The sequence below is a fragment of the Corylus avellana genome, chromosome ca5 (assembly GCF_901000735.1).
Source record: "Corylus avellana chromosome ca5, CavTom2PMs-1.0".
In the NCBI taxonomy this organism is placed as follows: domain Eukaryota; kingdom Viridiplantae; phylum Streptophyta; class Magnoliopsida; order Fagales; family Betulaceae; genus Corylus; species Corylus avellana.
The window spans coordinates 31,213,834-31,230,047 of NC_081545.1; the positions used below are offsets into that span (position 1 = coordinate 31,213,834).

Here is a 16,214-nt window from a genome sequence, read left to right on the forward strand (position 1 = left end):
CAATCAACAAACCTGTCAGACTTAAATTTCCCACATGGGTTTCTTTGATATTTCTTTGCCATCGTTTTCTTTTCTCCCCAAGTTGCTAGATTCCATAATCTCTCTCTCTCTCTCTTTCATGAGTCCATTATGCATTATTTATATTGTGCGGGTCCATGTGTTCACTGCTTCTGCAGAAACTGCCAAATATACCCGCGTTAGAATTTCGTGGATGGGTCTCGTTTGTTGTCTGACCGTAACTGCCACTATAAAAAAAAAGTTGAGGACTTTTTTAAAGTTGAATGACTCTTCCAACCCACAATTTGACAGGTGGTGGGAATATTAAAATTCAAAAACGAAATCAGAGATAGACGTGCCAAGTATGGTAGTTCAGTATTCCCTTGGTTTTTTTTAACCATTTAAGCTAAAAAGTTGGAAATAACCAAAGCCACTCATGTCAAGAATATAGAATTTAATGAAAAGTAAAGAGAAAATGGAGAGAATATACCTGGTTTGACGATGTGAACAAGCGAATAATTTCCCTATATCGAAAAAGAATATACTTATCGAAAAAGGCTTGGCTAAAAAAATAAATAAAAAATTCAAAACAATTGTCCAAAGAGTATCGAAAAAATAAGGTCTCGCGGTCCTCAAAATTCTCATAATTTTTTTCTTTGTAAAGACACCACAAATGGCAAAAAAGCACTATCTTCCGTATAACTGCATTTTGAGTGTTACCAAATAACCCCTTCACCAAGCAAGCATGTCTACTACTCGTCTAGGTATAATATAAAACTCAACATGGTTGAAGATAGTATTCATAAGGCACAATCAACCTCACAGTGGAGAAAATATGATCCACAGGCTCTTCGTCCCTCTTACACACACAACACTAATCGATCACAATGACATGTTGCTTCCTTAAATTATCCATGGTAAGGATCTTCTTTAAGACGGCTAATCAAGCAAAAAAAAAAAAAAAACCGCTCTTAAGGGAGCCTACTTCAAATCGGAGACAACTTTGAAACACAATAATAAGACACGCAGATAGCATGCGTCATTTGCAAACAACAGGTGTGATATGCTAACCACACCGGAGTGCCTAGACCTCACGGAAAAGCGTGAAGGAAATTTAATTCTCAGCAATTGGCATGAACATTTGACAACTGCTTAGGACACTTGGGTGAACAACCCAACGTTACAATATTTATGAAATATGAATACGCCCAAACAAAACCATGAAAGTATAGTTTCGACGAGAAAAAACAAAACAAGCTTACAAAATTTGCATCTCCAACATAGTATGATTTATATAGGTTGATACTTTTGTCTTCTTTAGCCATTTCCATATTCCAATTTATTCAACATTCTCTAGCCAGTAAACACCAAGTGAAAGAAAATTTATATATGAACAATATGAAAACAAGCTCTTCATGCCCATTAGCCAATGCATCTCACCTCTCCATTAGCCAATGTCAAGAGCTAGTTTGTTCACATCATCTGAGAATAGTATTATACTCCAAACTCCTCAATGAAAGTCCACCATCCAGAGAAAATACCTTTGTACATAACTACGGTGAGCTCTCTGGCTTCCACATTTTTTTACAAGCCCTATAATTCTTCATTATTTCCATTTTATTAGATCTCATAGTAATACCTCAAAACTGGCAAGAAGTCCCAAGTCTCTGTCTCTGTCTCTGACCCACACTCCCTGATTTGTGATTAGCAAAAGCTGGGTAGAGCAATCTTTGGAAATTCTCAACAAATTGCACCCACTCCTCCTCACTCATATCCGCCAACTTTACAAAACTACCACTTGTAGGCAACTGCTCATTCACGCTCCAGTTTCCAGATGACGTACCAGCAAGATACCCACACTTTCTGGATGCACTAGGGTGTCGCCATCTCGTTTCACCAACACTGATGTCTTGCATAGACATGGACAGCTTCGAGACATTCAAATTTCTCTCGCGCACAGGGTCAACATGTTCATTTCCCGTTAGAGGTAATTCATCTGCCTTGGAATCTGCTGCCTCGTCCTCCTCTTCCTCCTCAACACTTTCATCTAGCTTATAGAGTCTATTTTGGCCATTCCCACCATTTGATCCAAAATGAAAAGTTTTTTCAACAGTCAGTTTTGCTTCCTTATTTGAAGTCAGTACCGATCCCTCTTCCTCAAAATCTATGTCAAATTGGAAGTCATCCTTTTCTCCTGCTTTCACAGCAGCGGGTGATATCTGCCCCTGCCCTAATGATGCCCTCACCTCTATGCATATAAGCTCCAGCTCACTTGGCACCTCTCCATGGCCCTGGAACTCCCTACTCATCATCTCACCAATTTCAGAAAGACACAGACCAAAAGCTGCTGCTTGCTTGAGGAAAATTGTGCATAGAACCAAAACCCTAAGACATGCCTCTCGAATCATGGGCAACTCCATTCTAAGCATTTCAGAGTCCCGGAATGGATCAAGATGATCTATGTACTGAAGTTCATCCTCTGAGAAAGGTATTGATGCCTGGGGCCAATGGATCCACTCAAAGTATGGGTCCTCCAAGCTTTCTGGTAGACAAAGGCCATGATCAATGGGAACAAGCTCCACCTGACCTAACCTTCCCACCCCATCAAGCTTCCTAACCAGAAGGTTTCCTGCATGCCTGTCTGTGTTTAAAATCCGAATATCTAGAATCCCTATCCTATGCACAGCAGCAACAGGGAAACTAGAAGTACCATAATCACTAGCATCACAATCATGAGGAATAAACTGCTGCAGTGATGCAATCTTGCTGACCTGCTTCCTATTTTGATGCTGATAACAATTCACACCGTCATTGATGTTAAAAACTGAATGTGTGATCTTCACAAGAGCAGTAGAAGGCACATTGGCAGAATGATCATAGTCAAGAAGGTAAGCAGCAACTTCTCTAAATCCTGTCTCCCCAACCCGCACTGTACGTTTCAGGCCCGATTGCCCAAGAGTTCTGCCTACAAAACCTTTTGGGTTGTTTGGAGCATAAGGTTCTTCGTCTGTTGGTTTCACAATAGCAACATTTTCACCAAAGCAATTTCTAAAATAATAAGCACCTCCAAGCCCACTATGAATGGGAATTGGATCAACACCAATCTTTATTCCCTTTGCAATATCCTTAACCAGCTCTTTCATTCTAGCAGATTGATTTGAGCACACTAGTATCTCAATTGGGCCACTCCGATCCCCCTGCTGAAGATCCCTTCCAGTGGGTGAGAAACATGGAGTAGACGAGCTTCTGTGCAAGCAGTTCCTGGTAAGAAGAAGTGGAGAATCATTTCTAACAACACTGAGGTCGTTCTTCAACACTGTATCACCACATATCAATGAGCTTTCCTCAGTTGGAACATTAAGGGCAACCTGTAACTTCCTCTTCACTGTGTGGGCATTGTCACTCCTGTCCAACTCTATTGCCAAAACACAGCCGGATTCAGTCTGCACAAATACTCGTCTCCTCCCAGAAGGTTTTCTTTCCATTGTCTCGTTTCCACCAGGCTCACCCCCAAGAGATCCTCTAACGGTTGTAGCTGCCATCTGTGTATATACAGGGTCCAGATCAAGAGACGTGAAAGGAAGAGGTGAAGCATTCAACACCAGCAGCAGAGGTGGCAGCAGAGAGCTCTTCTCTCAAGCAGATGCCTAATTCAAACTCTGGCAATTGAAGGAGAGAAAATATTCTGTAGTAAGCAATCATAATTAACTCAGTTGATTGCAAAATGCTTCCGTGATTCTCACATTGGAGCAGCTATTGATTGATATGAAGCAGAGTACAATACAAAGCGAAATTGCTACATTGGAGAACCACCTGATAATGCTGGCTGATTTAAAAGAATCAAATCATTAGTAGAATTTATTGGTAGAGATTAGACAGTGATTCACAAAAAGGAAAAATGTCAAGAATAAAGTTTTTCTTTAGATATAATAGTAAAAAAAAAAGCTTCCCTCTCGATCCAAGAAACACGTAAAGGAACCAAAAAAACAAATCCCCTCCGTAAAATTGGTCAGTCAATTGATTACAAAATGTTAGATGAAAATTCACCGAGGAGATAATAGTTTATAACAGAATAGAAGACTCGTCTACTAGAACTGTTGTAGTAAGCAAATCTATCAAGCAACTAAAAAAACAAAAATGATCAGCGAAAAAAAGTTACGGAAAATAGTAAAATACTATTAAGAAAGAGATTGCACAGACACTAATCACAAAATCCAAAACAGCATCAAAACATAGTCGATCAGATGAGATGAGATCCCTCGCCTTTTTAGCCTTATGCACAGACACAATTTATCAAGCAACTTAAAAAAAATGATCAGCGAAAAAAGAGTTACGGAAAATAATAAAATACTCTTAAGAAAGAGATTGCACAGGACACTAATCACAAAATCCAAAACAGCATCAAAACACAGTCAATCAGAAGAGATTCCTCGCCTTTTTAGCCTTCTGAAACAGCAAACAAACACCAAATCTCATTCCTAAGGATTCCCCAAGCATTCTTGGCCATCATTTACTCCTTCCTTTCTGAAAATTCATAATATTTTCCATCAAATTATGGAGAGAGTAAAATTGCGCAATCACAAATCCGTCCATATAAACTAGATTAAATTCATTTCTTAAAATAAAATTATCATTACAAAACACCAAATCGAAAAGTTCAAATTCAGCAAATTAAAGCCTCTGCAAAGAAAAATTGATTTTTGAGGAATATTATTAAAGAAATTTGTGAAAACACCAAAACGAGAACATGCACCTATTCATCCAAAAGAAAACATGCAACAAAATTAAATCACTCTACAAAGAACAAAAAAATATAGATTTGAAAGAAGAAGAAAAAAAACACGAATTTCCAAAGCAAAAAATTGAGAAAATGTTAACTACTCAAAAAGAATTCTAAGTTCGAAGTCAGTATATGGCTATGGCCGAACTCGGAGAACGGAGCGAGTCGACTCACCGGAGGCCGCGGAATCGACCGGCGGAGCCTTGGGGAGAGCCACCGCCGTGGACGAACGGCCGAGATTCGATGTGAGAGAGGAATCAACGGCTAAGATTGGACGGAATCTTAATCAGTTGTGTCAGTTGGTCACACTCTTCCCGCTTTCGCAGATTTTTCCCCTCTCGAGGACAAAGCGGGTAGGGTTTAAGTTCAACGGCAATTTTAGATTAATAAATAAAGTTTACCGAAGCAGTTGATTCCTACACGCGCACAGATGAAGCCACGTCGTGATAGAGGCTACGAATAGATGACGTGGCGAGATCTGGTGTGATTGTTGACGTGTATACAGCCCACTTAAACCGGGATTAGAAGGACCTCGAACCTCGATTAGAGTACCGGAAAAGAGAGAGAGAGAGAGAGGGATCCGGATCCCTGGAATTCGGAATTCTAGTTTAAATTTTACATCTAGGTAATTCATTTTTATCCAAAAATTATTATTTTGTCACATGTCCTATTACTAATAAAATAATAATAAATTTTTAATCATATTAATTATATTAATAATCATCATTATTCTATTATTTTATTAGTAGTGGAGACACAAAATAATGACTCTTAGATAAAAATAAATAACTTCAATTTGAAATTTCAAAAACTAAAATTCCTTTAAGAATTTCAGAAAATTCGAATCCCAAAGAGGGGAGAAGAGAGACAAAAGAAATCTTGTCATATCTATCTTATTTTACTGTTTTTGTATTGATTTTGTTTTTATATTAGAAAGAAAATCTAAAACGGATAAGGATTACAATTTATTAAAGAAAAAAGAAATGGTATGCATTCCAAATTTTCTTCTAAAAAATTAGTTTCCAAATGATGTGTCACCATCACATGAGTCGGTGATATACTTTTCAAAATAATAAATCTCATTAGATAGTGACACATCATTTGAGAAGAAAATTTGACATGTGTAGCACTCCTCTAAAGAAAATTGAAAGGGCCATATGTATTTAGTTTTAGAGTTTTGGGAGGAGTATGTGTAGGCAGATTAACCATTTATTGCCTACTGACTGCCATCAAACTGTCACTAATCAACAATCGACTTTCGGCAATTGGTAAGTGGAATAAAAATATTGTTTCGATATCGGTAGGGATGGAGCCAGAGCTTGAGATGAGTAGGGGCTAAAGGTCAAAAAATTTAGTAGGTAGTGGCCAATAGGCCAATTTTTATTTATTTATTTATTTTACCATATAAAATTGTTTTTCCTTGGGTTTGGAGGGGGGGGGGAGGGGGGGCATGGCCTACACCGGCCACCACCAGCTCCATCCCTGGACATCAGTTCGGTAGGTGCTAAATTATTTTTTTTTATCGGTTAGCCAATGTAGCCCGGTTTTTTAGTGAATTTTGAATTTTATCTGGTAACTTTCCTTAGTGTGTTTGTCCAGCTTATTTGTAATTATTATTTTGGTCCATGTTCCATGAATTTATCTTTTATTTCATTTATAAAACATATTCTTTATTGATTCTATAGTTACAAGAAAATTGATAAATCTTAACATAAAAACTTGTAACTGACAATTAACCAACTTAACTGACCATCTATTAACCGACTAACCGATTAACCGAAAAGGTATAAACTATTCATTGTCGGTATGAAGTCGGTTAATTAATCGACTTAACCGACTTTTACGAATTGGTACATAAGGCTCGCAATTTTGACACGACCCACGACATGAAAAAAATAGGTATTAGGTTTGGCCTTATCGAGTTCGGGTCTTAATCGGGTCTACTCAATTAAGACTCGGTTAATTTCGTGTCTGGCAGGTTGACCGGTCAAACCCGATTACTGTTCAGGTTTGGGAGGTACACTTTTTTTTCTTTTTTGTTTAAGTAAAAAAAAATCCTAAACCCTAAAAGTCGCAAATTATTTTTGTATGTCTTTCATGGTTTGTAATTATTTTTGTCTTTCCTCTTATTGCCATTGTACCTATGCGGATAAAAAAATGGCGAGATATAAGAGATCTCATGGGGATTTCTCGATAGTTAACAAAATTAATGATCCAAATTGTAGAGTATAAGCATGTGAATGAAAATTAATTAAATTTTATGTGGAAATATATTATAAGAGTAATTGGTTAATATAACTCAATTGAGTCCAAATCCCCAAAGAGTTAATTTCCTCTAAAGTGGTATTAAAGCGAGTTTAAGAGCCACCTTCTATGTGGTTGACATTTATTATTAGGGTTAAATACCTCAAACCTCCTTAGGGTTTGCCAACTTTATTTTTTCCCCCTGAGATTTCACTTTTATCACAGGACCCCACTGGGGTTTTGATAAAGGACCAAGTTAGTCAATCCGTTAGTTGACTGTTAGGATTGACACGTGGACCAATAAGATGTTGTGGCATTAAATATTTAATTATTATTATTATTATTTTTTTAATTTAATTTTGCAATTTGATTTAATTTAATTTTTTTTTTAAAAAAAAAAAAAGAAGGAAAAACTTGGGGGGTGGCACTTGGCCATTTGGGGGGGTGGCCGAGGCCATGGCCTTAAGTTTTTTCCTTTATTTATTTATTTATAATAAATAATTTTTTTAAAAAATAAAAAATAAATATGTGCCACGTGTCAACATCTGATTGGTCTACGTGTCAGTCCTAATGGTCAACTAACGGATGGACTAAGTTGGTCCTTTATCAAAACCTTAGGGGAGTCCTGTGATAAAAGTGAAACACCAGGGAGAAAAAAATAAAGTTGGCAAACCCTAGGGGGTATGAGGTATTTAACCCTTATTATTATTAGGTCCAATTCCTTCAAATTAAACTGGTGGTTTGATGCGAATAAGTTGTATAGTTTAAGTTGTTGAAAATAATTTGGATGGTGCACAAAATACTTATTGAAATAAACTAATAACAATCTGAAAATCAAATTTTGAAAATTGCTAATTTTGTGAATGTTTTTATTAATAATTGCATTGGTATTAATGTAGTATTATTACATTTTTTTAAAAAAAATTTAGGGTTTAGGGTTTTTTTAACGGGTCAGATCGGGTCGTGTATACCCAATTATTTTAAATGGGTTAAACGGGTCGTGTTGGGTTATTCAGCTATTTTTTGTGTTATAATCGTGTTAGGCCTGTTAACCCATTTAGCTAAACGAGGTCGTGTTTGCGTATAGGTTAATCGTGTAACGAGTCTTCGAGAGTTATAATCGGTTCGTGTCAAATACCTATTTTGCTAGCCTTGACGGTACACGAAAATGCCGACGGATGTGGAATAAGGCATTTTCCGTAACTAACCTTTTTTTTTTGTTTAGGCGTGCGTTATTGTGCATAGGAAACTAGGAGTCACTTCAATGAACTAAGTGGAATATAAGCACACTGAATTCTGTAAATTAAATCACGCCAATAAATATAACGTTGGGAATCGTCCTTCCACTCCACTTAGCTCCTGTCCCGCCTGCCTACCAATTCAGATTTCAGAGCGAAAGAAAGAGGGAGACCCCCGTGATGAGATGATGGAATTTGGCACGGAAAGGGAAGATAAGGTGGGGGATTACGAGTACAACAGAGAGTTGAACGTGAAGAAGGCGAGGCTAAACTCGACGCTCGACGCTCTGCTCCACGATCCTATACTCGCCGATGTCCCCAATAAACCAACCTTGTCGGACGTCGACACCCTCATCAGCCTCGAACTGGGCAGCGCCATGCGCCTTTCCGTCCTCAAATTGGACGGCAGTTCCTTCGGTACTCCCTCTCTCTCTCTCTCTCAGCTGGGCATTTTGACAAGCGACTGTCACTAACAATGTAATATTTAAAATTGGTAATACTCATTGAGATGATGGTATTTTCTGTGGGTGGTGAAGATGTAGCGATGATGAATTCGGCAACGGTTAAGGATTTGAAGCTTGCAATCAAGAAGAAAGTGAACGACATGGAGCAATCCAAGATGGGTCATCGTCACATTTCATGGTAGCTTATTTATCTTGTTAAGCATTACAAGTACATTTATTGACAACCTGTCAACCATACCCAGTTTCAGTTCGCATTTTCTTTTCCTTTTCCATCTGTGTGGATCTTCATCAAGTGCTTCAAACTATGGTATGTCTGTTGTGTATTTGTAGGAAGCATGTCTGGGCGAATTTTTGCCTATCGTACAATAAGGAGAAGCTACTTGATGACAACTCTATGCTTCAGGTTTTTGGCATACGTAATAATTCTCAGGTTTAATTCTATGCCTTCAATTTACCTGCCAATGATGTTCTGCTGGAAGTTTTCGTATTTATTACGAGGCTTGATTTCCATGGATTTGTTCTCCATTTTGATGTTCTGGCTGTCAAATAAATATTTATGTTTCCAATTTGTCTTACATATCCACCAGAACTAGAAACAAGGAATTTGCATTCTTAACGGGGCCATTATAGAAAGCGGAAGTGCTCTTAGAAGTGGTAGTAAAGTTGAAACTTTTTTGCTCTAATGAAAGCATATAACTCTATCATTCAATCAGCGCTTATGGTATATCGCATTTTCTTTAATGGCTTCCAGTGCTCTACCTTCATATGGCATGTTTAAAACAGTGGACATAGATTTTGCAAAACTTCCAAATCCCGTAATCTGTATGCTATTGTCAAAATGAAACAAGTTCCTTCTCTTTTATGTCTTGTATATGTGTCCACATTTTCATAGCCATGGGATTGCTATCTAATATTGTCTTACGAGATATTATGCTCTTGTATTTCTGTAACTAATTGTGATATGCTGCGCCTATCTAGGTACACTTTATACCCTATGTCATGGCAAAGGGTTCTCAAAGGCATTCAAAGGGGAGAAAACACCGTTTCTTTCATGGTCTTAACAAGAAGGCATGAACAAGGAATCATGGTGCTGCACAGGTTTGGGATCTTATTTCCTGATATTTTTTCTACAAGCATAGCAAAACATGCCAAAAACCCCTGTTATCAGATCCAAAATATAGATATTTGATCTATTTCTAAAATTGTTGAGAGAAACTAATGATTCTGAAGCAATTTAGATGATTACCATAAACCTATCCTACGTTTTCAGTGTGTTTCTGTTTTTGTGGTGCTTGCAGTGTTCCACTCCATTTAATTCTTACTACAAGAATATTAGCGTTTGTATATATATCTACTCTGCATGAACCTATGAAATAATATATATATATACTCTACATGTCCCCATGTTTGGTAAACTGAAATATTTGGAAGTCTAAGATGGTACTAAGAGTAGGACTGTAGAATGAGGTTTTGTTATCAGGGTTTTAGGCAGTGGAAGATCCTAGAGTGTGATGAATGTTTCTCACCTTCTATTTGCAGATGATACTATGTCATTTTGTGATGCTGATGCTGAAAAACTACTAAATTTCATGATGTTTCGTTTATATTTCAAAGCAGTGTTGGGTCTGAGAATTAATTTGTGAAAAATTGAACTTGTCCCAGTGGGGAGGTTGAAGGGATAGAAGATTTGGCTGGCATTTTGTGCTGCAAAGTGGGCTTTCTTCCTATGAACTATTTGTGCATGTCATTGTTCATCATACAAGGCAATTTCAGCACGGAATTGGATTTTAGAAAGAATGGAAAGATACTTAGTTGTTTATATTTGTCAAAGGGATGGGAGCACTCTTAAAGATTACCTTATCTACCTTACCTACACATCTTCTTTCTCCCATGCGGCTAATGGGCTAGAAAAATTATAGAGAAATTTCTCATTGGGTGGAACATATTAGGATTTAAAACTTTGTCTGGTGGATTGGTATCAGGTGTGTTCTCCTCTCAGATATGGAGGGTTGGGGATAAGAAAGTTGATGGTTATGGTGTTTTGCATGGGAAAGGGATCATTATTAGAGGAGAATAATTGGGGTAAAATATGGGGTTTCGGGGGTTTGTATACTACTGATTTAGTAAGAAGGTCTCACGAGTCGTGTGTAGCTTTGGAAAATTAGTAGAACAGGTTGATACAGGTATTTTTTTGGTTTATACTACTTGCAGTGGGTGATGGTAGAAAGATATGTTTTTGGGTTTTCTGTGGTGTTGGGTGTTGCTTCAAAAGATTTATATCTGGATCTATATTTAATTGCTGAAGATAAGGATGCACCTGTTAGGTCTTACTTGGTTTCTTCTGAAGAGGGGTTGATCTTGGAATCTTAAGTTCATGTGTCTTTTCATGATTGGGAGTTCATACCTATGGATTCTCTCTTTGAGTGTTGAGTCTATTATAGTCAAATTTTCCTGCAGGGAATGGGGAGGATAGGTTGGTTTGGAAGCTTAAATGAAGTGGAAAGTTTGGTGTTCCTTCTTTTATGAGACTTTGAGAAGCCAATGAGATTTCTTTCACTTGGAGAAGTACATGGCGTAACAAAGTTGCAAGAAAAGTTGCTTTTCTTGTTTGGGCTGCTGCTGTGGGTAAGATCTTAACTATAGATAATGTAATCAGAGGAGTATGACTCTTGTAAATTGGTAGCGTATGTGTAACTCTGGTGGAGAGTTAGTGGACCATTTTTTGATCCATTGCTCAGTTGCTGGAGAAGTATGGTCTTTCCTTATTCGGGGTTTAAGGAGTGATACCCAAGAAGGTAGTTGATGTGTTGTTTTGTTGGTGAGGATTGGTTGCGCAATATCATAGTAGTATGATTTGGATTGCAAATCCTCTTTGCCTTATATAGAATATTTGGAAGGAAATGAAAAATCGAACTTTCAATGGCATTTGTGGGGCTTTCTATGCTTGATCTGAAATCCTTGTTTCTTGGATCATTGTATAAGTGGATAATTGATTTTTGGCTGCATTCATGTTTCTTCTATTCTACATTTTGTAGATCAATTGCATTTTGCCTGTAATCTTTAGAAGTTTTTTACATACTTTGTATACTAAATAAATCTTCTCTTCTCAATAAAATTCTGATTAGTTACAGGGAAAAATGGTACTAAGAGCATTTTCGTTAGAAAACTTATACTGTTTGTGAAGCAGTTCCTCTGCAACATGTTTCAGTGTGCTTCAAGTTTAATAAACTTGAAACAACTAGCTTCTATTATATCCAATTATGTGTTTCATTAGATGCAGTTGTCTTAATTTGTGATGCAACAGTACCATAGCATTGCTATGTTTTTTAATTAGCTTGTCCTTGTTTACATTTTTTTTTTTTCATAAATCGTTCAGTTTCAAGCATTTACTATTTATTGTTTATTTGACTGCTTGCTCATTGGTCTGCTGCATTTGTTCAGGGAACCAGAAATCAAGCAAAAATACCAAAGATGTATGATAAATATAAATCCTTTTCTAAGGGAGGAGAGAAACAGGTTAAAACAGAGGACAAATATTCTAATTTTTGTACTTATGATTTAATATTTATATTTTCCATGAATACTCCAACTAATCATTTACCATATAATTTGTATCTTCATTCTTTATTTGATTTGGATGTTGGTGGCAAGCATTATCATTATGGTTACGGCCATTTAAGTAAACAACAAATTTGTTTCTATGGTCTCATTCAAATCAAGGAATAAATTTTGTACTGAGGATGTGACCTAATTTCATTTACTCATCATTCAATTCTGTCCCACACGTCTATAAACCCAAAGACTTGTTGCTGCCTCTCCATATTTCAAAGCAAAAGTTCCTTCAATGAGCTTACTGTAAAGAGGGATGATAGGGACTCAACTTTTTTTTTCAATAAAAGTTTAATTTTTGCCTTATATTTTTTTTAAAAAATAAAATAAAATAAAAAATGAAAAAAAGTCTAAAGCAACCCTATCTATTTTTTTGTCTTTCTTTTATTTGGTTTTTTTTAAAAAAAAATGAAAAATGGTATTTTTTTTCATAATAATGTCATTTTTTAAAAGAAAATGTCATTATTATGAAGAAAAATACTATTTTTCATTTTTAAAAAAATACCAAATAAAAGAAAGGCAAAAAACAGATAGGGTTGCTTCAGACAATTTTTCCATTTTTTATTTTGTTTTTTTTTTTAGAAAAAAAAAAGGTAAAAGTTAAACTTTTGTTAGGTAAAAAAAGTTTAGCCTTTGGCATTTGCCTACCGCAAAAGTCTCTAACCCCAGTGAATCTGGATCCTCTCTAATTGGGAGAAGTTGGAGATTCTCCAATTGTTAATCATGAACTTTCATTTAAAATTTAATGGTCTATAAAATTATTTAAACTTTGATAAAACAAAAATTAGCATTTAATATATCGGTTATACAAAAACAGCTCGTATTTAATAGACTATTAAATTTAAAATAAAGGACCTAATTAAGAATTGAAAATTTTCCAATTTCTTATCAATCGAAGGGATCTCAATTCAACCCCACTTTCCTCGTGCATTTACTTTTTCACCTACTGCCCCCAATTCCTCAGCTTCTGTCCTTTACAGAAACCCATTTACCCACTACCAGAAAAGCAGAGTCTCACAAAAAGCCAAAAGTCTTCTCTGTTGCCGTGCATGTGCGCTCTTAATATATTTTTTTCCAAAAAAAAAAAAAAAAAAAAAAATTTCCATCAGAAACTTAACTGCGATGTAGCAAATAAATATGGTGACATTAGACTTGCTGCATATAAAATCTTAAATTGGTTGGAGAAAAAGAGTGAGTTGTTGGTGAAGAGGATAATTAGTACACTCTCTATTTTATGCGAAATTATGATAATTTCTTTTCTAATATATATTTTATTTTGTTGCATCTAATAATATATATTTTACTATTTGCCCATCAACATGGTTCTAGGGCAGATTTTCAGCCCTTAATCCTAGGCGGGTGAATAGCGGAATATGAGTAATGGGTGCGGATAATGTATGCCCGCTCGCATGTTATCACTATATGATATGATTCTGTTTATGGTCAGTTTTATAAGTTTAAACATGACAAATGTGCTTCCACGTTTCTATTTCATTATATATAATTGCTTTCTAAATTATGTCCACTCTCCAAAGGTAGATTTAGTGATTTACACCTAAATTCAAAGTTGAGAATAAAGATGTCAGCCAAAATAATTATAAAAAAAGGCATAGCAAATTGTAATAATATAACAAAGAAAAATGTAAATGATGTCTATTTTTAGAATAATCTATGCACAATAGGAAGCACCCCCCCCTCCCCAAAGGGCTTAATTATTCCCTCATCTTCAGTCGAGGCATGGCCCGCATTTGATGCCCACCGTTGTCGATTTTCTTGATATAGTAAATTCCATATTCATGTGCCATGCAAGGTCACATGATTCACATCTATGTATTACATGTTGTGTTTTTATTTTTTATTTTTGTTTTCTTTGAACAAACAAATAAAGAATAATTCATTTTGCATCCCCTATGAAAGGGAGAGAAGTGATTAAAATTTTATTTTTGATTGAATTTAATGGTGAATATGATATTATATCATTTAAAATTGTTAAATAAGGTAATAATATATTCGGTTCGAACCTGCTTGCGATAGTAGTCCGCGAACCAGATGCTACTAAGGAGTTTACCAACTTGCATTTTGGTGGGGTTGTGGTGATAGATGCGCCTTCTCAGACAATAGGTATGGCTCAAACCGAACATTTCACAGCAGGTGAAAACCTCGATGGTCGCGCTCAAGGAGGAAATAAGGAGAAAATTACATTGCTCCCCTTTTTCCGCCTTTTTGATTTACAAAACAAAAAAAAAAAAGAAAAAAAAAGTGACAATATATTCATTATTTGGCATTATGTATAATTCTCAACAAGGTAGAACCAATGGGTAGTGGCTCATACTATATATACTAATTTAGATGGTGAAGCTTAATTTTAATAGGGGTCAAATCTAATTTTTGTTAAATATATATTTACTTAATTATATATAAATAATTTTTTTTTAAAAAAAATTGAAAACGTGGCAAGATAAGAGTGGATGAATCTAGATAGAGAGATAAGAGTGTATGTGTATATAAAGGTAAAAGGTAAAGAAAGTTGCATGTTCACCTACTTCTGATTAAGAAAGCTCCGTACAACAAAGAAAGCTTTCTAACTTGTATGATTGCCATAGGAATTTGAACTCGCGATGACAATAAAGGATATGCTTACGAAAAGGAAATCCTGATCAGTTTGGTTACAAAAGAACAAACATTATTATTTTACTCTGTAGTGTACTAACAACCCCTGCTTTTGTTTCGTAGTCTACTTGTACTACTTTCATTTATCAACTAATTTTTGTATTAGTTTTATTCTTAAAGAAAACAAAATCACAATGCAAACATTCTTGCAACTTAAAAATAACAAATTTGTAAGCTACACGAAAGAAAAATAGATTACTTTCATAGATGATAAAGGTGTAGTGTACAAGAGTCATGGATTAGATCTATAAGTTTTTAACTAGAGAAGGGTCTCATGGATTAAATCCAAAATTATATACCACTTTAGTTTTTATTTCCTACATCCAAATCTAAAACAAAATCGTTCGTTACTTGAGAGAGAGAGCCACAGCCCACAGGGAATATTATTGACTATTTTTTTTTTTTAAATAGAGAGAAATCATTTTTACGGTCTAAATTAGATTTTATATATTAAGTCACATTGGTTATCCGAGAATTGAATAGCTCGTTAGGTTTGTTTAGTATTTGCAGGAAATGAAATAATCTCTTCACTCTTCATCTCCCTAGTGGCCAACCACCCAAGCTATGGGGGGCCGATTGCAGCCATCCTAAACTGGCATTGGGGGTGGTTGCATCACCCTGAGCTTCTAGTTGTGGCGGCGGCCACTATGAAGATTAATTATTTATTTTTCTTGAAAAATTACATTTTGAAAAAATTTGGTCATTCCACCAAACAAAAAAACACAAGAAAACCCTAAACCATAAAATAATAAAATAGTGAAGATGCCATTCGGCTGTATGTATGGTCCCATTCAACCCAAGCAATAAATTTGTACTGAAAATTTAAACTAATTTCATTTACTCATCCTTCAGTCTATTAAATTTAATTTAAACCCCTACAAAACCTCCATATTTTAAAGCAAAAGGTCCTTCTATGTGACCTCATCATGCCAATTCATAATTTCACTAAACTGCTCCCATTGCCTCAGAAAAAAGCTCAGAGAGCCAAAAGTCTTCCACAGCACGTGAGAAAAGTCCAAAACTCACGTGACTCTCTTCAGTACACTGATATCAGCAGCAAACACTTCTGGACCTGGACGTATACGGACCAAGTTGGCAACATTATCCAATCAAAACCATTTTATGTTTTTTGTCATTGGCCCGTGTCTGTCACGCTCTGATACTGAGACTGGCGAGGAAACCCAAATCATTATAATAGATATATTACAATAG

General features: G+C 35.8%; 2 protein-coding genes across 5 annotated transcripts; one reads left to right on the forward strand and one right to left on the reverse strand.

Annotated features, from left to right (window-relative positions):
• Window positions 1-1,358: 1,358 nt before the first annotated feature.
• Window positions 1,359-5,174, reverse strand: LOC132183160 (phosphatidylinositol 4-kinase gamma 5-like). 4 transcript variants are annotated; one of them, XM_059596561.1, is made up of 3 exons: window positions 4,952-5,174; window positions 3,741-3,819; window positions 1,359-3,656 (listed from the first exon to the last, which is right to left on the reverse strand). In XM_059596561.1, exon 3 carries the CDS (start codon window positions 3,537-3,539, stop codon window positions 1,638-1,640), a length of 1,902 nt encoding a protein of 633 aa, XP_059452544.1. In that variant the 5' UTR covers window positions 3,540-3,656; window positions 3,741-3,819; window positions 4,952-5,174; the 3' UTR covers window positions 1,359-1,637. The 4 variants fall into 4 exon arrangements, with proteins under 4 accessions (XP_059452544.1, XP_059452543.1, XP_059452542.1 ...); XM_059596560.1 differs by having other exon boundaries at window positions 3,741-3,823; XM_059596559.1 differs by having other exon boundaries at window positions 1,359-3,819.
• A 3,156-nt stretch (window positions 5,175-8,330) lies between these two features.
• LOC132183161 (U11/U12 small nuclear ribonucleoprotein 25 kDa protein) lies at window positions 8,331-12,422 on the forward strand. Its single transcript, XM_059596562.1, has 5 exons — window positions 8,331-8,676; window positions 8,796-8,901; window positions 9,054-9,153; window positions 9,702-9,821; window positions 12,165-12,422. The coding sequence occupies exons 1-4, from the start codon at window positions 8,445-8,447 to the stop codon at window positions 9,795-9,797; spliced, it is 534 nt and encodes a 177-aa protein (XP_059452545.1). The 5' UTR covers window positions 8,331-8,444; the 3' UTR covers window positions 9,798-9,821; window positions 12,165-12,422.
• The last annotated feature ends 3,792 nt before the right edge of the window (window positions 12,423-16,214 follow it).

Excerpts from the sequence above, each read along its gene's own strand:
- LOC132183160 (XM_059596561.1), bottom strand. The coding sequence starts at position 3,539 with ATGGCAGCTACAACCGTTAGAGGATCTCTTGGGGGTGAGCCTGGTGGA.
- LOC132183161 (XM_059596562.1), top strand. The coding sequence starts at position 8,445 with ATGATGGAATTTGGCACGGAAAGGGAAGATAAGGTGGGGGATTACGAG. Across the intron at positions 8,677-8,795 it reads ATTGGACGGCAGTTCCTTCG|ATGTAGCGATGATGAATTCG; the intron begins GTACTCCCTCTC and ends TGGGTGGTGAAG. Across the intron at positions 9,154-9,701 it reads GCATACGTAATAATTCTCAG|GTACACTTTATACCCTATGT; the intron begins GTTTAATTCTAT and ends GCGCCTATCTAG.